Consider the following 21,973-nt stretch of genomic DNA (forward strand, 5'->3'; position numbering starts at 1 on the left):
CGATGGCGAGAGTGCGCCTCGCATGGGCGCCATCGCTGCTCCGCCTCCGCCTCCGCCTGCAGCTCCCGCGCCGCCGCCTCCGCTCGTGGCTTCTTCTCCGATCGCGTCAACCCTGTCTGCACCGACGGCGGCTGTGGATGGCGTCCCAGGCGGCTCGTTCCGAGCGATAGCTTCGGGCAACACCGTGGCCAGCTCCCTGCGCGACCGCCTGGCGTCCACCAAGCTCAAGAAAGTGGTATGCATCACCGCCCTGACCCTCACATTTATGCCGTAGCTTGGAGCTCCACGGGCTGATCAGCAAACATTGGCTTTCCTGCATGTCATGGCGCTAGGACCACGAGGAAGTCGCACGAGAGAAGGAGGACAACGACACGAGCGTGTTCAACTTCTTGGCGCGGGTACGACACTTTCATTCTTGCGAGAAGGGTGGGTTGTACGTGTGTATTCGCTAAACGGTGTCTGTGGCAAAAGGCGTTGATCGCTCGGCGAGTGGCCATCAGCGAGGAGGTGGTGGACGACGAGGAATGGTAATATAATGTATACTGCATTGTGTGCCACTTGCAATGTTTCACAAGCTTTCAGAGTATTATTGAAATACAATCAACGGGTAACAACCACTTTACCTTAAAAAGGGTTCTGCGCAGTTCGCTGGGAAAGGTTGGGCCAGAGCTTTTCTCTCACGTTCCAAGAGGCAATCAAGGAAGACAACAGATCATGCAGCAGCCGAACTGGGGAGCACAGCGTCCGTGGGTATGTCTGCTCCTTGTTCAAGCTGTACTTCTTGAACGTTCAATCATAACGCTTGGTTGATTGTGGGGGGGGGGTAGTATGCCGCCCACTATGGAACAGACCCGGCCCTCATCAGTCAAATCCAAGGTACGCTACACTATGCCCCCCCGACAAGTTCACGTCACTTTCATCCCCACTCATTCCCCACCGCATCAACCCCTAGGCTGGTTCTACGTTGTCGACACCGACAAGAGCGGGCAACTCGACGATGCCGAGATCGGTCGCGCCCTGGCCCAGGCCAACGTAACCAAACCCACAACCCCTCTTCCGGGCCTGGGGGTAGAATGAACTCACCACAGCTGCTCATTGCTTCACTTCACAGATCACGCTGAGCCCGGCCACGCTGAAGCGCCTGGTGCAGACCTTCGACACCGACCGAAGCGGCCAGATCGGCGTGCATGAGTTTGTGTGCCTCTACCAGTTCGTGCTCTTCCTCCGCAACGCCTTCGCCTCGCAGGACCGCGATCGCTCGGGCAAGCTCGACAACTGCACGTCCCCCCTCTCCTTCATCATGGCCCCTGCCCATCTAATCACCAATGCGTGTCGTGTCGTGTTGCGTGTTGTATGGCGTGGCCACAACAGGGACTGAAATCTCGGCGGCGTTGGTCACGGCTGGCTTCCCCTTGAGCCCGCAGGCTCAGGCTGGCGTGCTGGGCCGCTTCGACCCCAGGCACGCGGGTCTCACCCTCGACGGCTTCACCGAGGTGGCCCTCTTCCTGGGAGGCCTCAAGAGCTACTTTGACTTCTACGCCTTCAGCGCGGCCTCTGCCCCTCCCGCGCATCAACAGCCCGGAGCGCCCGGCGTTGTCCAGCCCCCCATGCCCGGAGCTCCCGGCGCACAGCCCGCCGCCTCCAACATCTCCATCAACTTTGACCAGCTCGTGGCCGCCACCCCCTACTTCATGTAGACGTTCATAGGAACCTACACATGTGAAGCGTAACATGTTGATTACATATTGATGACATACGTTCTTGTGCAGTGGTACAGCGCCTGTTTCAGTGCTTAGCGCCCCCGTCGCACGTGGGGTAGCATCGCCGGTGTTCGGGGCACTTCTCGCCGGGCTTGAGGTACCGACCAGTGCTGCGGTCGGGGTAGCAGCCCTGGTCGTCGGCGTAGAGGCCGGCGCCGCTGCTGCCGTGGCCCACGACGAGGGTCTGGATGGGGTAGCACCCGTGGCGGTCGCGGTAGTACCACTTCCCCTGAATCTCACGCGGGCAGCAGCCCTTGCTGTCCGGCCGCTGGCCGCTGTTGCACTTGACCATATGGCCCGGACTCACCTTCATGTCGTCGCCCTTGCCCCCCTTGGTCTTGGCGTCGAGCGGCTGGTGCGGATTGACGTCGTCGGCGGCGGGCAGCGCGTTCGCTGCGTCGAGCCACTGGTGCTCACGGTCGTCCTTGGTGTTGTCCCACTGGTACTTGGGCCTGGGCTGGATGCACCGCGCCTCGCACCGCCTGTCCTTCGGGCAGTCCTCCGTGGCCGACTTGTACTTGCCCTGCTCGTCGGGGTAGCACCTGGAGCCCATCACCTCGTGTCAGAGGCAGGCACCAAAAGCACCGCACACACGGCACACACCGCACACAAGTGGTACCCGAAGGAGTCAGGATAGAGCACGCCGCGAGGTCCGTCCCTGGGGTAGCACTTGCGGGCGTCGCGGTAGTAGGGCTTGTTCTTGATGACGTCGGGGCAGCATCCTCGATCGTCCGGCCAGTGTCCGCCCGTGCAGGGGCCTCCCTCTCCTCCTTTGTCGTCGCCTCGCGCGCTCGCCGCCAAGAACAGTGCGAGTGCGCACACCACCACAAAACTCCTGGCTGTCATCATGGTCGTCGCGTGTGGTTGAATCGAACCGAGTTGGCAACAACACCTCCAGCAAAGCTCTATCGGTGAGACAAGCCACGCACATCACTCACCAGTTCGTGTTGAGCTTAAGAATCCAGAGACAACCCGTGGCCTTCCCTTGTCTGCCCTGAGCCCATGTGGGAGCCAGGTCACAGGTGTCAAGGTGTCGACACTGTGTTGGCCGTCCCACAATAGCCTGGTGCCCAACTAAACCGGGCCTTCAAGTACTGCCGGCCCTGCCCTCACTGTTCGCCGGCCCGCCTAAGCAGCGGGCTGTGACCGTGCTTGCGGGGCATGTGGGTGGAGGGATTGGTGGCGTGCGTAGACGAGCGAGGGTTTAGGCCCACGCCGAAGGCCGCTGCCCCATTCCAGAAGGAGACTCGACATTGTGGCCCTCGCGGAGGTGAGGGCTTCAAGGTCGATGATGAGCGTCGCACCGCCTCAGGCTGGTTGACAGAGCAGGGAAAAGACGCCGGTCCCCTTGGTGGAGGGATCACAGCCCTGAGTGGGTCCTCTCGGGAAGCTGCGTATCGACTCCAACACCTCCACTTTTTACTTTCTTTGCTTTTCGAATCTTCATTCATCTCAACCGCAGATTAAGATTGCCGAGAGGAAAGAGGCCAAGAGGCTCTTCTCTCATCTCCAATTTATTTTTGTTTATTTTATTTTTCCGCTCATTTTCGGAGCTAATCTCATCAAGTGAGATGCTGCGGTGTTCGCTGCGGGTCCCTTGCCGCGGCACCTGGCAGGAACGTGCGACTCTGCCTTTTTCCTGCGGTCGCTCATTGCCTGCTCCTGCTCGGGTGCGGCTGTGTCCTCCACTCCGGACCTCTCATCCATTTTCCTCCACCCCCCGGCCCCATCATCTGTTAATCTTCACCCGCCGTCTGCACGGTACCACTGCTTACACTTACACAGAAATATTTTGATTTAATATTAAATGGTAATAATATTAAATAGTCATATTTCTCATCATTATTTAATAATAACACCACAGGCCTGGACGAGGCCTCTGTCGGTCAGCGCCCATCGCGAGTGACGATCGGGGATGTCTCCCTGCCGCTGCCCTCCGGCGGGCCGCGCACGCCGGCCTTCGTTCCGCTGCTTCCGTCGTCGTTGGGCTGGATGATGGAAACACAGGAGGTACCAACCACCAACTGCTCCCGCCAGCAAGCTCAGCCCGAGCTTAACCCCTACACACGGCCACATGTCGCAGGTGCTTCAAGTGTTGAGGTGGATGATGCAGAAGGACCAGCTGGCGCAGGACATGCTGCTTCTTGGGTACGTGCTTGGCCGCCCATCAGGTCATATGGCAGGGCCCTGTGACGTATCAGTTGACTGTTGTAACGGTGGCTACTACGCTCGCGAAGTCCGCCCGGTGAGCTCAGGCGCCGCATCGCGCTGCGCTTCTGCGAGGTGGCCCAGCGAGAGTACGAGTTCATTTCGCTGTCGCGGGACACGACGGAGGCCGATCTCAAGCAACGACGCGAGATCGTCGGCAACTCTGTTCGCTTTGTCGGTACCTTGACACTTTGCAATTATCGAGCTGTGCACGATGATGCCCCTCTTCTCACGACACACGGCACACACGACACGCATACGCCGCTCTTGGCTTACGCGATCACGTGATTGGACTGTGGCAGATCAAGCTGCCGTCAGAGCGGCCATCGAGGGCCGGGTGCTCATTCTCGAAGGCATCGAGAAGGCCGAACGCAACATCCTGCCGCTTCTCAACAATCTCCTCGAAAACAGAGAAATGGTTAACGTTACCGCTCACACTCGCTCACCACTCACCGCTCACACTCGCTGGTGCTGACGCTCAGTTTCTTCTCTGCCCTACCCACACAGGCCCTGGAAGACGGACGGTTTCTGATGAACGCCAAGCGGTACGACAAGCTGCTGGAGACGCACACGGAGGCCGAAATGCACAGACTCGGTCTGATCCGCGTCGACCCCAACTTCCGGGTCATCTCCCTGTCCCTCCCGGTACCCCTCCTACCATCTGGTGTTGTGTGTGTGTGGTGTGTGTGTGTGTCGTGTGTGTTTGTGTGTGTCACTCATCACGGCGTCTGCTTTGTGTGGCAGGTACCGCGGTATGCGGGGAATCCGCTGGACCCGCCGCTGCGTTCGCGTTTCCAGGCCTACAGCGTGCCTCCGCTTTCGCTGTCCTCCCGCATCGATACTCTCAGCCGGGAGGCGCCCTCTCTCTCCGCCGACACTGTGAAGCTCTTGGCCTCCGCCGCGGAAGCTTTCCGACACGCGGACACAGGTAACGGGTGGGCCAGGTCTGTCACCACCGCACACGTACTCAGCTCGTAATCACCACGCCTTCGATTTCCTTAGAGTCCTTTAGCGAGCTGCTGGCCAAGCCCATCGAGTTCACCGAGGAGGGCCTGGTTTCCGCGGCCCGATTGCTCGAGCGATTCCCGCACACCGCCACCCAAGTACTCCTCTACCTGCTCTACGCATCGTGTGTGCGTGTCGTGTCGTGTCGTGTCGTTGGTGTGTCGTGTCGTGTCGTGTCGTTGGTCGTGTCGTGTCGTGTCGTGTTTGTTGCTCACTCCGGGACAGGACGTGCTGCGACGAGTCTATCCCTCCCGCTGGGTGGCTAAGGACGCCGCCCAGGCCGACGCCATCGAGAGCGCATTCAAGAAGCTGGGCGTGGACATGAAGAGCGAGCGGGCCAAGGGCTACGCCATCGCGAGCGTTCGTCACGAAGCGCCGCGCCACAAGCTGGTCACCCTCACAAGGTCCGTCCCGTGAAAACCGCAACCGCTGGAGCGGAGCATAACTGAGTGACATGAGTGGGCACGACGCGCGCAGAGAGAGCGGGAGAGAGGAGGCCAAAGTGCGTGTCCCCTCCGGGCCGCTCCCATCCGTTGCACCCGATTCGGGCGCGTTTGTTGTTACCTCGCATGGTGGGGTTCTGCTTCAGCACGTACGTCTCAATCACCAGGCAAGCACGAGCCTGACGCGTGTGCCAGAACTATCTTTCCTCACTGGTGTCCCCACGCACGCACGCACGCACCCACCCCACACACACTCACATCAGATGCTGGAGGACCATGCCATAGGGCGGGATATGTGCATCATCGGCCCGAAGGGATCGGGCAAGTCGACACTGGTCAAGTGCGTTGTTCGTTGTTATATGTTCTCTATAATCTATATTCTGATTATGATTATAATTCTGATTATGATTATAATTTTATTAATTTTGTTAATGGCTTGTTGGGCGCACGCAGGCAATTCGCAGCCATGCTGGGTTACGAAACGGAGCACATGATGCTGTTCAGGGACATGTCGACTCGCGATCTGCTCCAGCGTCGAGCCACGAAGAAGATCGACCGCGCCAAGCAGGCAGAGGCGCTGTCGCAGTCGTCATCGGCTCGCCACCGGGAGGGCCTTGGCCTGGTCGCGTCTGCCACCGACGAGCTGGTGCGCGAGGAGAGCCGGATCATGGGGAACAACGACGCCCTGGCCGAGAGCCTGCGCGAGGGCGAGGACAGCGAGTCGATGTGGGAGCTGAGCCCGCTCATCCGGGCCGCCGTCAATGGTCGCATCGCCATCCTCGACAACATCGACCGGCTTCCGGTCGGCGCTTTGTCGGTGCTCCAAAGCCTCATCCACGAGCGCCAGGTGTCCCTGCATGATGGCACGCGTCTGGTCTCTTCGGAGACCTACGGCCGCCTGCTGAGCGAGCACGGCCTCACCCAGGCCGAGTTGACGGTACCGGTCACCACCCCACAATGTTTGCAGCACACAAACCGCCGCATGCCTGGCCTGTAAGGTCTGATGTATGATCTTCATGCCAGGCCAATCGGGTGTATGCGATCCACCCAGCGTTCCGGATCATCGCCACCGGCGACCTCCCATCGGCGTCGCACGCCTACATCACGCAGGAGGTGATGTCCCTCTTCCACTTCCACCACCTCCCCTCGCTCGACAATCCCGTCGAGCTCGAGCGGTTCCTCGACCGCGTGGCGCTTCGCCGCGATGGTGTCGACAGTGTCGACAACGCATCATCGCCGGCCCGGCTGGACCGCGCCAGGGAGCAGCTCGCGGGCTTGGTGCGGTTCAACGAGGCGCTCAAACAGAACAAGCACCTGCAGATCGCGCTCTCCACGCGGCAGCTGATCCGCGCGGGCCGCCGTATCGCCAACGCCGAGCGGCCCGCGACGGCCCTCGACACCCGCGATGTGGTGCACGGCCTGCTGCTGTTCGACTTCCTGCCGGCGGCCACCAAGGCCACCGTCACCAAGCTCCTCTTCAAGTCCCTCGGCGGCCGGGAGCCCTTCTCGTCGCACCACGCCAAGGAATACGCTCAGGAATGTGAAAAAGGCAACTACGATTACCTCTTCTCCGTCGGCACATTCCATGACGAGGCGAGGAATGCCAAGGCCCTCGAGGGCCAGTCGCCGTCGCCGTCGCCGTTCTCGCCCACGGGCGCGTCATCGCTGGCGGTCGAGGCGCCTGCGGCCAAGGCCCACCCGGTGCACCTGATCCCGGACATTGACTTCTTCGCGATCCCGTCGCACGTGTCGCTGCTGCAGGAGATGTACAAGGACTACGCCCTGGGCGAGCACCTGCTGCTCATCGGACCGCAGGGCGTCGGCAAGAACAAGCTCACCGACAAGTTCCTACAGACCCTCCAGTACGTCGTCTCTCACCCACTGTGTCGCTTTCTTTTCATTCCACATTCCACACCCGTGCATTCCATCCATTCCTCACATGTCAAGCGTCGTTGCGACAGTCTCCCTCGGCAGTACATTCAGCTCCACCGCGACACCACAGTCTCCTCCCTCACCCTGCAGCCGTCCCTCGAACGGTACCCTTAAAAAGCCTGTACGTTTTCGTGTTATTTATTTGATTGACTTCTTTATTTTGGCAGAGGTAAAATTGTCTGGACCGATTCCCCGCTGGTGAAGGCCGTTAAGGAGGGCCACGTGCTGGTCGTTGACGAAGCCGACAAAGGTAGTGCCTCACAAGTATTGTATTTCTATATATTATGTATAATACAAGTATGGACTTACAGTTGACGTTTTTCAAAACGTTGCAGCGCCACCGGAGGTGGTCGTGGTCCTGAAGTCGCTGGTCGACGGAGAGATGACCCTTGCCGACGGTCGGCGCATCGTGCAATCGGCGCACATCGCGCAGCAGGGCTCGTCCTCTGCCCCGAACGAGGCTGAGGCCGTGGTCGCCATGCACCCCAACTTCCGTCTGATCGTGCTGGCCAACAAGCCCGGCTGGCCGTTCTTGGGGAATGACTTCTTCCGTGAATGCGGTGATCTCTTCAGCTGGTACCGCGCACACACCGCGCACACACCGCACACACACCGCACACACGATGCTAATTGTTGGTGCGGGTAGTCATGCGATCGACAATCCGGACGTGGCGTCGGAGATGGCGTTGCTGCGGGCCTACGCGCCGTCGGTCCCGACCGAGACGCTGTCGCGGCTCACGCGGGCCTTCAGCCACCTGCGGCAGCTGGTCGACGAGGGCCACCTGTCCTACCCCTACTCATCGCGCGAGGCCATCGCCATCGCGCGCCACCTCGAGCGGTTCCCGGGCGAGCCCTTCGAGGAGGCCCTGCGCAACGTGTTTGCCTTCGACGTGTGGAGCGACTCGACCGTGCGCGAGAGCATCGTCGCCGCGTTCAAGCGCTCGGGCTTTCGCGTCTCCAACACCTTCATGCAACCTCCCGTCGAACTCTTCGAGTACGATCATTGTGTGTGGTGTGTGTGTTGTGTGTGTGGGGTGGTGTGTGTGCGGTGGTGTGTGTGTGCGGTGGTGTGTGTGTGCGTATTCGTACATCAAGGTAATGGTAATGGGCTCTAGAGCGTCGCAGGCGGGAGCGGGGGCGGGGGCGACGGCCGCTAGCGGGCGGAGGAGGCCGTTGCGTCTCAACTACGAATATGACAACGACCGACAGGCAACGAAGCCCAAGCACGGCAAGGTGGACCCCGCCAACAGCCCGCACGTCGGGGGCAACACCTGGGCAGGCGGCAGTGGAGGCGCCGACACCGCCGGCCTTGGTACGCACGTCCCACGCACCGCACACACCGCACACATCGCACACGCGTCTAAAGTCTGGGATTGTAGGTGGTAAGGGGGGACCGTATAGGCTTGATTCGGGCCACCCGGTGCACCAGATCAGCGACGAGGAAAAGCGAAAGGTGTCGAAGGAGGTGCTGGAGGCGGCCAAGGCGATGGCCCAGGAGGCCCTCCAGAAGAAGCTGCAGGAGATCGAAATGAGCGAGGAGGACGCCGTGCTCTACGAGGACTACGCCTACGCCGTCAAGGGGCAGGTGTCTCAACTCCGCACCATGCTGCAGGGCCTCCAGTCCAAGTACGCACGACACTCACCCACACGGCATACACACGAACACACACACAACACACGCACGACACACGAACACACGACACACAATGGCGCACGACACCAACTCTCTCTCTCTCTCTCGCACTCTATAGATCTAAGGAACGGCAGTGGCTGCGACGCCAGACCCACGGCGGCGAACTGGACGAGGCCCAACTGGTGGAAGCGATGGCGGGCGAGGGGGCGATCTTCAAGCGGCGCGGCGAGGAGCTACCGCCGCTGGGCTTTTCGGCCGGCCTCAAGCCCAAGCGGATTCACTTTGTCATGGACGTGTCCGGAAGGTGCGGTGCGCTGGCGAGAGTTGGCCTCACACGACGCGTGCAACTTAGCTGATATCTCCCATCTCTTGCAGCATGTACCGATTCAACGGCTTCGATGGTCGACTCGATCGCATGCTAGAAGCCGCTGTGCTGGTTCGTTCCCGCCCTTGTCACATACCGCAACCCTGCGCATTGAACCACACATACCGCGCACGCACGCACGCACAGCACTCACGTGTGTCGTGTCAGGTGATGGAGAGCTTCACCGGGTTTGAGAACCGATTCAAGTATTCCATCGGCGGTACACACACACACACACACACGTCCACCCCCAATGATCGCTCTGTATAACTCTGGGCGCCCTTGCAGGACACAGCGGGGACAGCCCCAACATTCCGCTGGTCGACACTGTCAAGCAGCCTCAGAACCGCCGCCAGCGCCTGGCCGTCCTCCGACGCATGGCCGCCCACTCCCAGTTTTGCTCGTACGTGGCGCACACGCACCACCGCACACGCACACGCACACGCACGAAGACGCTGCCAACATCCAAAACACGAACCAGGTCCGGAGACTACACGCTGACGGCGACGGAACTGGCCATCCGGGAGCTGGAGAAGGAGGAGGCCGACGAGCACTTCGTGATCGTCGTCAGCGATGCCAACCTCCGACGCTACGGCATCTCACCGCGCACCGTACGAACACACCTTGGCTCCCCCAGCACCACACCCTGGGCTTGCCTAGTGCGCGCGTTCTAACTCCTGGCTCACTCGTGGCCGGTGCAGTTGGGTAAGATCTTGATGCGGGAGCCCAAGGTGCAGGCCCATTGCATCTTCATCGCAAGCCTGGCGGACGAAGCTGAGAGGTACAAGCCCCCCCCCAGCGCGCGCCTACATGAGTAGTGAGCTCACCTGTGTTGTCGTTTTCTTCTTCGTTCTTCGTTCTTCGTTCTTCGTTCTTCGTACTTCTCTGTCAGGATTGCTGAGGAGATCCCGCCAGGTCTGGCCTACGTGTGCTTGGACAGCAAGGGCCTTCCGCTGGCCCTCAACAAGATCCTCACCAGCAAGATCATCACCTGATTTATTAGTTTTTTTCTGGCGGTGCAGTTGCTCATACAACACCGACTGTACAATCGTCTTCTCTCTTTTCTCTTTTATCTCTCTCTTCGTTTCCGTTTTCGTTCTCTGCCAGTGCTGCAGAGCTCAGTGCTCAGGTGAGGGAACGATTGGAGGCGCTCCGCTCGACCCGGTGCTCCCGCTTCTCCTTCTTCGCCACGGACTTAGCCGGCTTCTCCTTCTCCAGCGACAGGTCGGAGGCGCTGCCCGAGCGCCTGCTCTTCTTCTTCCACGTGTTGTTGTCACTCCCGCCCACCCCCACCTACAATCCCACTCTATTTTGAGTTTTTACACACACGCACCACCGCAAACGACCGCACACGCACACGCACGCACACGCATGACCGCACACGCCCGCGGGACGCGATGCGATTGTGAGGCGTACCTCGGAAGCGAGGGTGGTGATGTACTTGCCCTTGTCCTTCTTCTTAGTGCTCGAGGGAGGCGGCAGGTCGATGGTGCTCATGACCCGGTCGTCCCTGCCGGGTGCCTCCTTGGTCTTGAGGCTCACGTCCTTGAGCGAGGCCGGGCGGTTTGCTCTCGACAACGCACCCAGCATGTCAGGCTCGGCCGTCAGCAACCTGCTGCGGACGTCAGCTTTGGCGAGCGTGTTGTTGTCGTGTGTGTTGTGTGCGTCGTGTGTGTGTCATGTCGTGTGTGGTGTGTGCAGGTGGTTGCCTGGTCTTCTCTCGCTTGGTGCGTGGCACGTCGGCTTCCTCCCAGCTACGCCCGCCAGGCGGGGAGGCGAGGGCCTTGATGGTGTCCTTGTCCTTGGTAGAAGCCCTCTTCTTCTTCTTCACCCGCTTGACAGCCTTGCTCTTCTGCTTCTTCTCACCCTGAGAGCCAGTCTTTGTCTCTGTCGTGAGCTCCAGGGCCTGGTTCTCTTTGATGTCCCAGTAGCCCAGCTCGCCCTTCCACACCTCCTCGTGCAGCTCTGGCGGCTTCAGCAGAACCCCTGCCATGGTTGAGAAAGATAAAGAAGAGGAAGAAGAAGAAGTCAGCACTGTTTCAATAACAAGGGCAAGCTGCAAGGAGTTCGAGTACCGGTGCGATAGAAGTCGAGAATGGCCTCGAAGGCTGTGCTGTTGCGATCAAAGAACGCGTCTTTCCTTCGCGACCGGCTGGTGCTCTCCCTATCGTGGTTGTCAAGTGTGAGCCACGCAAACAACAACCATCAGTTGACAGAGCTAGCGAACCTGTTTTCCAAGGCGTAGTGCTCGGAGGTGGTGTAGCGACCGAGAAGACTGCCTGGGACCCGCATTAGTGTGCGGCGGTAGGTCTGGAACCTGCGCCCGCCCACGTTGAGCGTCACCAGCTCGTCCACCAGTTGTCCCAGGCTCTCCTGCTCCGCGCACTGCGACAGCGTCGTCGAATCTAGCAGATCGTCGTTCTCCTCGTCCTCTTCATCATCGCCGGTCATCGTCTCGTCCGTCATACCGCCGCTCTCCTCCATGAACGAGCGAGCGCGAGGCTTGAGCGTGGCCTCGGCGCTCGATTCGAGGCTGCCCAGAGAGTCCCTCCCATGCAGTTGCAGTGCGGTGTGCCGCTTGCTGGTACTCTTGGGTAGGCCGACCGCACCAGTGTCGAGGAGTCGACCGGGGCTGCCTAGCTGGAGGGGCGAGGGCATGGTGCGGTGGCCAGGGGGCGGTAGGAAGGGCAGGGAGAGGGAGACCGTCACCCTGGGTGAGGCGGTGCTGTTGGTGTTGCCGTCGCTACCGCGGGCCATGGCGGCCTCGGCAGAGTTGAGCTTGTGGGTTAGCAGGCGCAGGTCGTTGCGTACGCGGGCCACGTTGTCCTCGAGCAGCCTACCCAGGGCGTCCAAGCTGAACTCGAGACCAGTTGAGTCTGCGTCAGCACCTGTTGTGGTCGCTCAGTGCCAGAATAAAAGAAAGTCAAAGGGAAGGGGGAGGGTACCTCGCCCTTGTGATTGCTGTTGTGTCCTCAGTTCGTTGACTAACATCTCCTTGAGCTCTCTCCTTAGCTCTTGGGCAACCGCCTTCGTCAGGTGGCGCAATCCATCACTTGATTGATCCATATCTGTCTGTGGATTCAGTAATTCCTTCGTTGTCTGTACTCTCTGCTGATCACCCGGGGACGTGGCAGATCATTCGTCTTCCTGCTCAGACTAAATGGGAGCTGATGCTTGACCGCCACGACTTACCCCAACAACTGGCCCAAAGGGACACTTACCAAAAAGAGATCAAAACAATGTCAAGAAGGCAAGCGAAGAAATGCCAAAAAGAAATACAAGTAATTACTAAAGCACGCCGGACTACAAAGAAGAAGAAGAAGCGGTGAAGCACTTGCTGCTGCTCTTCAATAGTTCTCTTCCTGTAGTTGTCGTGTGTGGCCTGCCCCAATAAACACAAACGGCCCTCCAAGCACTCCTCCTTCGTGAGAGTGAGTGCGCGATCGATCAGCGGCTGCTAGCAGTTGACTAGCAGTCGCAGCCCTTGTCCTCCTTCTTCTCGCCGACAGATAAATCTACAGTGTCGTACATGATGTCCTCGGGCTTCATCTTCGAGATAACGAGCCTGGTGGTGCATTGGTGGTGCATTGGTGGTGACGACGTTGTTTAGTACTCGACGGTTCAGGCGCGTATAGGAAGGCATTGAGCCCTTTCTTAAAGGCTCCGGAAGGGATTGGAAGTGGTACCTCGTGATTTCTTCGAAGGCCTTCTCTACGTTCTCATCCTCCTTGGCGCTGGCCTCGAAAAACTTGAGACCGTACTGTGCGCACCATTCCTACTCATAGAAGACACGGCCTGATCAGCATCGGTCAAGGCCAACAAGAAAGCTGTTTGGTTGTCACAGAGAACACTGCGGTCGCACGGCACGGCAAACCGCGCTAACACCGCGCGTGCCCTTGCCCACAAAAATAAAATAAAATAAAATAAAATAAAATTTAATCGTAAATTATTGAGCAGGTGCGTACCTGCAGCTCCTTCCTGCTCACGACCCTCTCCTCCTTGAGATCGATCTTGTTGGCAATGATGATCATGGGGAAGTCCTTGTTGCCCTCCTGCCCACTTGAATCAAAAACGCCTCCTTCCAGTGCTCGAGTTCCTAAGTGCCAATAAATCAACTCGCGATTAGACCTGCAGCAAGCATCGCGCGACAGGTGGTGGGGCGAACCTCGAACGTCCTTCTCTGTGTAACGTCAAACACGAAGATGACACCATCCGAACCTCGGTAAAACGCTGTGCCCAAGCCTGCAAACCACAAGAGAGTAAATCATCATTTTCCTTCATTTTGTCGGGGGGGGAGGTGGGGTAAGTTGCGCACCTTGGAAGCGTTCCTGTCCGGCTGTGTCCCAAATCTGGCAGGTGGCCACCTTGTCATCAACTGCCGACAGAAAGAGTAGAGGATTATGGCACGATTTGCAACAATTAAGGTCAGAAAATAATAACATTGTTGTTCAATTAATGTGCATTGAGGTGCGCACCTTCTACCTCCTTGGTGAGGAAGTTGGCACCAATCGTGGACTTGGTGTTCATGGTGAATTTCCTCTCCACGTACCGCAGCAGCAGCGAAGTCTTACCCACCCCTGACTCGCCGAGCACGATAATCTTCAATAGGATCTTCTTCTTCGACATGTCGATGTTTCTTCTTGATTGTGGCTTGCCTCGCGAGAAGATGGATGGAGATGAGACTCTACGTCAGGCGCTGATGTCCCCGAAACAAGATAGCAATAAGATGTGGTAATCGAAGCAAGGTTTCCTTCGAAGATTCCTTTGGCACGGGCCTTGGTGGCTTTTTGTCCGGATTTTCAGTAGCGCCGAATTGGAGCTTCGAAGAACGAACAGGAAGAGCAAGAGCAGTCTTCTTCTCGAGGGGGTGCTCAGCACTCGACTGAGACAAACTCAAAAGAACAGAAGAGATGGACACGTCGAAGCTGGTGGTTCCCCTTGCCACAGGCGCAATCGGCCTTGGCAGCTACTATCTCGTGCGGCCGCTGGCGAACCCCTGGCTCCGGGGAGTCCTCGCCTCAGGCAGCTGCGCCGGTGCGTTGCTGTCCCTCCGGACAGTTTTGGAGGAGGGCATGACCGCTCCAACACTCACCTATCAGGTTGTGGTCGAACCTGTCGGTGGTGAACAGCTTTGACGGCCTATGTGTGCAAGGACCTGCCAATTGGCTCCGTGAGCACGATGATGACAACTTCACTGTGCTGGATGGCATCCATACGCCTCACCCACCTCATGCTGCTGCCCGATGAGGAGGTATGTCATGTGTCCGCACGTTGGATGCAATGTACGTCGCTTACACCTGTGACTTTTTGTTGTGTCTCACCCCTCGCCACAGCGTCAAGCTCTCACGCTGCGTGACTACGCCGCCAAGTTCTTGTGGTTTGTCTTCCCCGTGTTGAAGAACCCCACGCCTCGCGAGGGCACGCAATGGCTCGGCCACGTCGGTAGGTTACCATCAGGGCCAAAACTGCTTTTCTATTGCACACACTCATGAGACGGGAACTCCCAACAGCATACAATGCCGCTCTTGGGCTGGGTAAGATGGTACTACGTGACTGGCTGGGCCGATGGCTGCTCTATAGCCTCGAACAGGTATGCTTCCTACTGCTTGTTGAATCAGTAGCCGCCACTGCACTCACCAACACCTGTGGTCAGAGTAGGTCGGTGGGGGCGAGGTGGTGCGGCAGAGTTACCTCCTGACACTCCAGTATACTGCGATGTTTGCCGTGCTCGTGATGGCCTCGATACCCGCAAACGACTTCCAGAGAGCCCTGGTCTCCTTGCTCACCAAGGACAGGTAGCACGCTAGCCCCTCAATCACTCTTCCTCTGTCTATTCTGCCTGCGTTCGATTCATTACCAGGTATGAGATTCAAGCCTTCAATGACTGGATGATCCTGTCAGGTAGGACCGTCTTCCACCACGCCTGTGCTTGTTCAATGTTGACTCTTTTTCCCAAGGCTCTCCTCGCGAGTTCTGGGGGCGTCGCTACAATCGCCTGGTGGGTTCGCTGCTTCACGAATCAGTGTTCACTCCGTTGAGAAAGCGGGTGCGGCTGCTGCGTTCCCAGTCTCCTCTGCTGTTGTGCTATCTCACGTTCTTTGGTCCTGGCTAGGCGCACTTCTCCGCGACAGCTGCGTCATTCGCCGCATTTGCTGTGAGTGGGTGTCTACATGCACATGTGGCCACGGTATCATGCAACAACCTCGCAACCTATGCAGCTTTCTCCTTCTAACTCAAGTGCTCACGGCACAGGCCTGCTTTGGAGAGGCGGGCCTCTCCTCGCTTCTATTCTTCCTGATCCAAGGCCTGGCATGCGCGATCGGTACATCACACCCATGCGCAACCGCCACATTGTATCACACACTCACCCCTCCCCCCCTGCGCTCTGGCAGACACACGCTACCCACTGCAGCAGTACCTTCCTCGTCCGTTCGCTATCGGACTCACCCAGGCATTCCTCCTGGCCACAGCGCCGCTCTACCTGTCCCTGTTCGTCTTCGCCGGGCCTGCGTGGCAGCGCAACAACGCCACGTCACCACTGCCTCCCTTTCTCGCCCTCCCCATCCCCAGCTTCTACCCCAAGTAATACCTGTTAACAAAGAAAGAAATAATAAAAAACAAACGAAAAGCGCGCGAACACAGTTGAAAATAAAACCAAATCAAATGGATCAAGATCCAGCCATCGAAGGCGATGCCGGCACCGAGGCAGCTGTGCAGCAAGGCGACGCGCAGCAAGATGCCGGCGGCGCCCCTGCTACAGCAGTTCCGCAGGCAGAGCCTGCCAAGGTCTTTGACATCTTCGAATTTGTGAAGAACATCAAGTGTCCCCCGCTGCAGAAGGCTGTGATTAGCGAATTTGATGAGTCTGCCGCCAACAATCCCCACCAGATCCTGCGCAGCATCTTCACCTTCTTGCGCACGGCGGGCGTGAGCGAGGCCGACAAGATCCTGGTGCTGAACATGGGCCACGAGCTGCTGTTTGCCTACTTCGACGAGCATGTGGATCCGATCGGCGAGGCGGAGCAGCAGATGGCACTGGAGGCACTCAAGATGGTCTATGTCGACGAAGCCACGTCGGAGGAGGTCAGGCGCGAGCTCAACAACGTCGTCTCACTCATCTGGAAGCTCAGCGAGGAGATCGACATCGAACAATCCCCCAATCAGGTCGCCAATCTCGGGCAGCTTCTGCGGTACTGCCTAAACCCGGCCACCCACACCGCCGCCACCACGCAGGCCGATCGCCACCTGCTGGCCGAGCTCGGCCTCACCCTCTTCGCACGCATCATGCACGAGATCGTACGCGCGCCCTCACCCGCACCTCTGCCCGCGAGCGCGCTCCTGACATTCTTTGCACAATGGCTGGTGATGCTTGCCGCGCAGCTTCTGCCGTATCTGCTTTCGCACGAAGAAGGCGAAGACGATGAAGATGGACCTGCCCACTTCGTGGAAAAAGCGCTTTTCCCTCACCTCTCTAGCACCATCACCGATGCTACCGCTCCTCTCTCTGTATGCTCCTCCCAGTCCTATTCATTCTGTGCGGCTCTTCATGCAGAGCTGACCGTGCACGTTTCTCTGCAGCTCCGGATCGCCGCGATGATGGTGATCACCAATGCCTTCAATTCTGAGCTGCCTTCTTGCCTCAATGGCTTCCTCGGCTTGAACACTTTTCTTCCTCAAATCGTGCGGGTATGACCAGCACCTCATCGTCTTCTTGGCCACACAACAAGAAAGCTGATCGTGCTTCACATCAACAGGCCATCTCGGAGCTCAGCAATGCGGGCGACTATGAAAAGCTGGAGGAGCTCCTGCGAAGTTTTGACCACCTGTCGCTGCCTTTCGTGGTGCCGCACATCCCCATCTACGTGCAAACTCTGGTGTCACTTGCCACCTCGCCCTTCGTCCCCGGGCGCTTGCGGTCAGTGGCACTTCAGCCTCTCATCAGCCTATCAACAGTATGCCGCACGCCCTTTCCGCCCCCACATACGCATGCGTACTCGCTAACAGCTCTGTTTGCGTCTGGGCGCCGTTTTTGTGTTGGAACAGAAACACGCTGTCGTGCTGGGCAAGGAGGGCAACTTCCTTCGCTTCCTGGTCTGGCATCTCATGTATCTGTTTCTACTCGCGGAGCCACGCAAAGAAGAGGTGGAGGAACAGGATGAGTCCTTTGACGGGATCGTCTACGAGGACGATAGCGCCGAGGACGAAGACGAACACCACGGCAAGGACTCGCCGACAGCTGTCGCCGGATGGGCGCTGTCCGCCGTCGTCAGAGCCTTTGGTAACGACGCCACCTCTGCCCAGTGCTGTACCCGACACAATCGGAACTGACATGTTTCGCGCGCTGCTTCTTGCACGCACCAGGATACAAAACCATAATGCCAGTGTGCATGAGCTACATTGGACAGTTTTTCATGTGTGAGGAGGAGTGGCAGTATCCTCATGCAGCCCTGAGAGCGTTGGCCGCACTGATGAAGGTACTAACCTTCCCCTGCCTTGCTTTCCTGGGAATTCCTCAGCTGCATTGGAGACTCGTTCCAACACTACAGCCCATTCACCACCCATGGTGCAGGCCTATGGACCCGTGGCCACTCCGACCCGCCTCGACCCGCTCGTCTATACTGTGGTGCACTATTTCCAACATCCGAACATTTCGTACGCCATGACCTTACCTCTTTCTGTGATGCATTGTACTCGAAACGTTGCTTACTGGCCAAACTCGGCCTCGGTTTAGTTTGCGGGTGGCGGCAGCTGTGTGCTTGGGCCGAATGGCCAAGTACGTGCCACAGTTCTCCAAAAAGTTCTCCGCGTTGGTCATGCCCGTCTTCAACGATCGTACGACCGACCACTCTTTCAACCTCACAGCTAAAGACCCCGACAGTACTGACTGTAGTCGAACTGTTTCGACACATCGCGTCATGTGCCACAGGGCTGAAGGATTCATCGGTGAGCGTGCTGATCACCACCTGCCGAGCGATGACCTACTTTTTCCAGAACAAATCGAGAAGCGAGGGCGTTGCCCCCAGGAACGACGACTTTGAGGACGAAAACGACGACGCGAAGGTGGACGCTGAAGACGAAGAGGAGCCAGAAGTGGACCAATTCTTAATGCCCCCGCCTGAAGCTCAGCTGGACGAGACCGAGGTCGAGGCCGACTCCTCGCAGCAGGAAAGCGAAGTGGTGCCACCGGCGGCGAGTTCCGTGTCACCACCGCCGAGCTCTCCCGAAGAGGACCAGTGGTCGGACCGCTTGGTCCAGGGGCTCACCGAACTGGTCAAGGAGGGAAGCGCCAAGGTCAAGGAGCACGCCGTCACGGCTCTCTTCAACATCACCCAGCTCTCGGACACCGTTCTGAAGAAGGTAAGGCAGGCCCTTATGCCTTCGCAATTGATCCCCCAACATGAGCAGTGGCCGTACTAACTTCTCCTCTTTTATACAGCATTTGCCGCGGCTGGTGGCGCTGTGCCTTGGCATGCTCGACCGTAAGGTCGCGTTCGATCAGGACGAAAAGACCAACCTGCGCACCATCGGCCGAGTGTTTCGCTGCACCACCCAGGTTGGCACGCTCGCCGGGAAGGAGGAATTCCAGGCCGACGCGCTCAAGTTCATCAACGCTCTCATCAGCCCCAGTACGTAGTGCTCTGCCAATTGGCGTACCGGGGTGTTGTTCTGACACTGATGATGGGTGACGGCAACCACACAGACGACACGATTGAGAGGCTCCTTGATGTGACGCCCTCCTACGTGGCCAGTGCGCTCGGCCGGATAGCCCTGTGTCTGCAGATGGATTTCGCACCCTACATCGGCCTCTTCATCAACGTGACGGAGAGGTGCATCCCGCACGAGTGCGACGCCGTGCTCCTCATGACCGAAGACCGACCGGTGGACATGGACGGCTGGGAGGTCGCTGAAACCGTGGACGACTTTGGTATTTCTTTCTTGTCGATCGCAAGATCCCTGCAGTAAGTGCTTAAGGCCTCCGGTGTGTATGTTCCGTGTGTGCAGGCGGAGTGCAAAAGGTGTACGTGTATAAGCGAGACATCAGGGACAAGAGAATAGCCATCAACGCGCTGGGCAGCGTCATCACCATGTTCGCCGAGTCTGATGAAGGGCACGTAGCGATCGCACTTCTTTCTCCATTTCTTTGCTTGCACACAACTACCCCCTAATTAGTTCTCACTATTTTCACTCAATTTTTGTGTACCGCAGGGCTCAGCATTTCCTCCCCTACATCAAGCCCGCACAGTACATGCTGCAGCGCGTGCTGCGGCTGGTGGACAACAACTTCGAGGTGATGGGCGTGAAGGAGCTCTCGTTCTGCCGGCGCATTCCATCGTTCATCCGGCTCTACGAACGCGCCAAGTCCGCGCAGAACAAGCAGACCGACGAGGCCAAGCTCGCCGCGCTGAAGGCCACGCTCGACGCCTCCGCACGCGCCGCGCGAGCCCTTCTGCCGGGCAAACCGAATGACGACGGCGTCGACGATCTCGCCGCGCTTCTTCATCAACTTGTCCAGCAGCCGCCACACGAAGCGCGACAAGCCGAGGAAACGACGACAGACGGCGAGGAGAAAGAGAAGGGGAAGGAAAAGCAGCTGGCTGTCAACGATGAGGCAGATAAGAAGGAGGGCAATGACGATGAGTTCGCGGAGCCCGACGCCGTTACGCTGCTGAACTTGGTCGAGCCTCTGTGGCAAGACCTGGCCAACGCTTGGGAAAGAGTGCAGGAGCCCAAGAAGTCGATGGAGCTCTTCGTCCTATGGGAGGAGGTACGCCTTCCTACACTCGCTAGCCGACCTCCTGCGCCTCTTCCGTTCGTCTTCATGAGCCGAAGCGCCTGACGTTTGTTCGTTACGACATCGCCCAGATATTGTCGACAGCCAAGGGCGAATGCTTGGGCGTGGAGGAGGTGCACGCCACGGCCGAGCATCTCCTCTCGGTCCTCTACGACAGTGATCACTACATGGACTTCGAAGGTACGCTCTCTCCGTTCACGCTTCCCGGATCGTTGCTTGTGCTCATCTTTCGTTTGTTCGTTCTGATAGGCGAGGAAATTGGCGAAGGGGGTGCGTCGTCATCTTCATCTTCTTCGTCATCTCTTCGCACACCGCGTATGTGTGTTCTTTACACTAACGCACCCATTTCACAACATGTGCAGCCTCTTTTCTGGCGGGCAGCCTTATTCCCGAGGTTATGGAAGGCCTGCTGCAGTACCACCCCAAAGCCTTCGACGGGCCATTTTTGATGAATCACGTCATACCCAGCCTGCAAAACGTTCTCGTACGTACTCTCTGCTTCTGCCACACGGCGAGATGATGGGGGTGGATTTACATCTCTTTCTTACCTCTCTTTCCCTTTTACCCGTCGCCGACAGCAAGACACGCCATTCCCGGCCACGCAGCAGGGCTGTTTGCTGATGTTGGACAGCGTGCTGGACTACATGCCGCAGCCTGCGTACGTCACCTGACCCGGCATCTCAACAAAAGAAAGCTGTCAAAGATCGACAACCAATTAACCACCGTGTCAATGGCATGCGCAGCGACTATGTGAGCACGATCTGTCCGCTTCTCTTCCGCTTCGTCCTGCATCCCGACCCTGCGATCTCGCAAGCCGCCTGCTATGGTACCTACGCCGCCGCTCCCGCTCATTTATGCACCACAACAAGTCGCCAATGCGCGGGAAGGAGGCACTGAGAGTGTATGCTCACACTCATTGCGTTGAACAGGTCTCGGAGTGTGCGCTAAGTTGACTTCACCGGAGACGGACAAGGAGACGAGCGATGCCCTCTGCCAGGGCTTCGCCACGTTGCAGCAGGCCACCATCAAGTGGCACGCCCGAGCACAACGGTCGCGAGAGGACACGGGCGACTCCAAGACACCTGAGTACGGCCCTGACACACACGTCTGCTGACCACATGGTTTCCTGACTCTGTGTGTATGCATGTGTATCGCAGGCAATGGGTGTGCGACAACACCCTGAGCGCGCAGGCCAAGGTCTTCTGCAAGCACTACTACAACATGCCTAATCTCACCGGGTACGTTCATCGCCCCACAATGATCGTTGTGTGGGCACGCACGTACATGCGACTGAGGAAGTGATTCAGTTGGTTCTGAAAAAATCACTTCTGTTCTGTCGGCCCGCCCCACAGAGCAATCGACGCGTGGTTGGAGTATCTGCCTTTGCGAGCAGATACCCTGGAGATGGTGGAGGTACTCGAAATACTCTGTGGCTTCATCCGAAGGTACCTTGCGCTTTACCACCTTCTTTTCCTCATGTGATTGACCATGTGTCGTGTGTGTGTTGTGTGTTGTGTGTGTGTGTGGTCGTGCTTACAGTGAGAACCCGCACGTGCGAATTTTCATCACGAGCAGACGTATGACGGTGGCGCGGGCGCTGGTGGTGCAGCTGCGCAAGTTCAATCGCATGGTGAAGGTCGCCGATCACATCGAGAGGCTCGTGCCCCTCCTGCCCTTCATCAACCAGTACATCCAGCAGACTCTGGGCTAGCGGGCGGGCCTCCTATGTTTTTTTTTGTAGACACTGGCGCAAACATCCTCTCCCTTTGCTCTTACTACTTCTCCGCGCTCGGCAGGTCACTCTGGGGACCTTTTCTCCGCGTCCTGCCAGTTTAT

The 21,973-nt window shown here is 58.2% G+C and overlaps 10 protein-coding genes and 1 pseudogene across 10 annotated transcripts; 8 read left to right on the top strand and 3 right to left on the bottom strand.

Annotated features, from left to right (window-relative positions):
• Positions 1-22: 22 nt before the first annotated feature.
• Positions 23-531, top strand: ACA1_247070 (uncharacterized protein; the record flags this gene model as incomplete). The annotated part of the gene is made up of 3 exons (XM_004335469.1): positions 23-235; positions 333-398; positions 472-531. 3 exons carry the CDS (start codon positions 23-25, stop codon positions 529-531), a joined length of 339 nt encoding a protein of 112 aa, XP_004335517.1.
• Positions 532-714: 183 nt separating this feature from the next.
• ACA1_247080 (EF hand domain containing protein) lies at positions 715-1,697 on the top strand (the record flags this gene model as incomplete). Its single annotated transcript, XM_004335470.1, has 5 exons — positions 715-750; positions 828-876; positions 953-1,032; positions 1,112-1,334; positions 1,372-1,697. The coding sequence occupies 5 exons, from the start codon at positions 715-717 to the stop codon at positions 1,695-1,697; spliced, it is 714 nt and encodes a 237-aa protein (XP_004335518.1).
• Positions 1,698-1,785: 88 nt separating this feature from the next.
• ACA1_247090 (uncharacterized protein) lies at positions 1,786-2,609 on the bottom strand (the record flags this gene model as incomplete). The annotated part of the gene is made up of 2 exons (XM_004335471.1): positions 1,786-2,302; positions 2,380-2,609. 2 exons carry the CDS (start codon positions 2,607-2,609, stop codon positions 1,786-1,788), a joined length of 747 nt encoding a protein of 248 aa, XP_004335519.1.
• Positions 2,610-2,921: 312 nt separating this feature from the next.
• On the top strand, positions 2,922-3,227 carry ACA1_247100 (uncharacterized protein; the record flags this gene model as incomplete). The annotated part of the gene is made up of 1 exon (XM_004335472.1): positions 2,922-3,227. The coding sequence occupies one exon, from the start codon at positions 2,922-2,924 to the stop codon at positions 3,225-3,227; it is 306 nt and encodes a 101-aa protein (XP_004335520.1).
• Positions 3,228-3,331: 104 nt separating this feature from the next.
• ACA1_247110 (ATPase family associated with various cellular activities (AAA) domain containing protein) lies at positions 3,332-10,340 on the top strand (the record flags this gene model as incomplete). The annotated part of the gene is made up of 26 exons (XM_004335473.1): positions 3,332-3,380; positions 3,625-3,770; positions 3,844-3,908; positions 4,016-4,146; positions 4,271-4,386; positions 4,476-4,613; positions 4,713-4,896; positions 4,971-5,071; positions 5,199-5,377; positions 5,451-5,475; positions 5,680-5,756; positions 5,870-6,353; positions 6,440-7,278; positions 7,378-7,452; positions 7,516-7,598; positions 7,684-7,876; positions 7,995-8,342; positions 8,464-8,660; positions 8,728-8,974; positions 9,100-9,285; positions 9,357-9,417; positions 9,514-9,565; positions 9,634-9,748; positions 9,827-9,956; positions 10,047-10,126; positions 10,238-10,340. The coding sequence occupies 26 exons, from the start codon at positions 3,332-3,334 to the stop codon at positions 10,338-10,340; spliced, it is 4,404 nt and encodes a 1,467-aa protein (XP_004335521.1).
• A 130-nt stretch (positions 10,341-10,470) lies between these two features.
• ACA1_247120 (K+ channel tetramerization subfamily protein) lies at positions 10,471-12,336 on the bottom strand (the record flags this gene model as incomplete). Its single annotated transcript, XM_004335474.1, has 6 exons — positions 10,471-10,638; positions 10,762-10,890; positions 11,084-11,331; positions 11,421-11,509; positions 11,573-12,221; positions 12,291-12,336. 6 exons carry the CDS (start codon positions 12,334-12,336, stop codon positions 10,471-10,473), a joined length of 1,329 nt encoding a protein of 442 aa, XP_004335522.1.
• Positions 12,337-12,813: 477 nt separating this feature from the next.
• ACA1_247130 lies at positions 12,814-13,971 on the bottom strand (annotated as a pseudogene).
• A 284-nt stretch (positions 13,972-14,255) lies between these two features.
• ACA1_247140 (uncharacterized protein) lies at positions 14,256-15,931 on the top strand (the record flags this gene model as incomplete). Its single annotated transcript, XM_004335475.1, has 9 exons — positions 14,256-14,379; positions 14,475-14,596; positions 14,679-14,787; positions 14,856-14,935; positions 15,004-15,140; positions 15,303-15,391; positions 15,458-15,507; positions 15,598-15,667; positions 15,738-15,931. 9 exons carry the CDS (start codon positions 14,256-14,258, stop codon positions 15,929-15,931), a joined length of 975 nt encoding a protein of 324 aa, XP_004335523.1.
• Positions 15,932-16,008: 77 nt separating this feature from the next.
• Positions 16,009-17,673, top strand: ACA1_247150 (uncharacterized protein; the record flags this gene model as incomplete). The annotated part of the gene is made up of 5 exons (XM_004335476.1): positions 16,009-16,641; positions 16,726-16,851; positions 16,924-17,031; positions 17,100-17,219; positions 17,389-17,673. The coding sequence occupies 5 exons, from the start codon at positions 16,009-16,011 to the stop codon at positions 17,671-17,673; spliced, it is 1,272 nt and encodes a 423-aa protein (XP_004335524.1).
• A 232-nt stretch (positions 17,674-17,905) lies between these two features.
• ACA1_247160 (HEAT repeat domain containing protein) lies at positions 17,906-20,808 on the top strand (the record flags this gene model as incomplete). The annotated part of the gene is made up of 11 exons (XM_004335477.1): positions 17,906-17,997; positions 18,077-18,177; positions 18,272-18,702; positions 18,782-18,971; positions 19,046-19,270; positions 19,348-19,432; positions 19,552-20,110; positions 20,209-20,317; positions 20,387-20,407; positions 20,500-20,621; positions 20,716-20,808. The coding sequence occupies 11 exons, from the start codon at positions 17,906-17,908 to the stop codon at positions 20,806-20,808; spliced, it is 2,028 nt and encodes a 675-aa protein (XP_004335525.1).
• Positions 20,809-20,872: 64 nt separating this feature from the next.
• ACA1_247170 (HEAT repeat domain containing protein) lies at positions 20,873-21,848 on the top strand (the record flags this gene model as incomplete). The annotated part of the gene is made up of 5 exons (XM_004335478.1): positions 20,873-20,963; positions 21,067-21,223; positions 21,295-21,375; positions 21,490-21,582; positions 21,677-21,848. The coding sequence occupies 5 exons, from the start codon at positions 20,873-20,875 to the stop codon at positions 21,846-21,848; spliced, it is 594 nt and encodes a 197-aa protein (XP_004335526.1).
• Positions 21,849-21,973: the final 125 nt, after the last annotated feature.

This window comes from Acanthamoeba castellanii (assembly GCF_000313135.1).
Source record: "Acanthamoeba castellanii str. Neff unplaced genomic scaffold scf7180000084763, whole genome shotgun sequence".
In the NCBI taxonomy this organism is placed as follows: domain Eukaryota; phylum Discosea; order Longamoebia; family Acanthamoebidae; genus Acanthamoeba; species Acanthamoeba castellanii.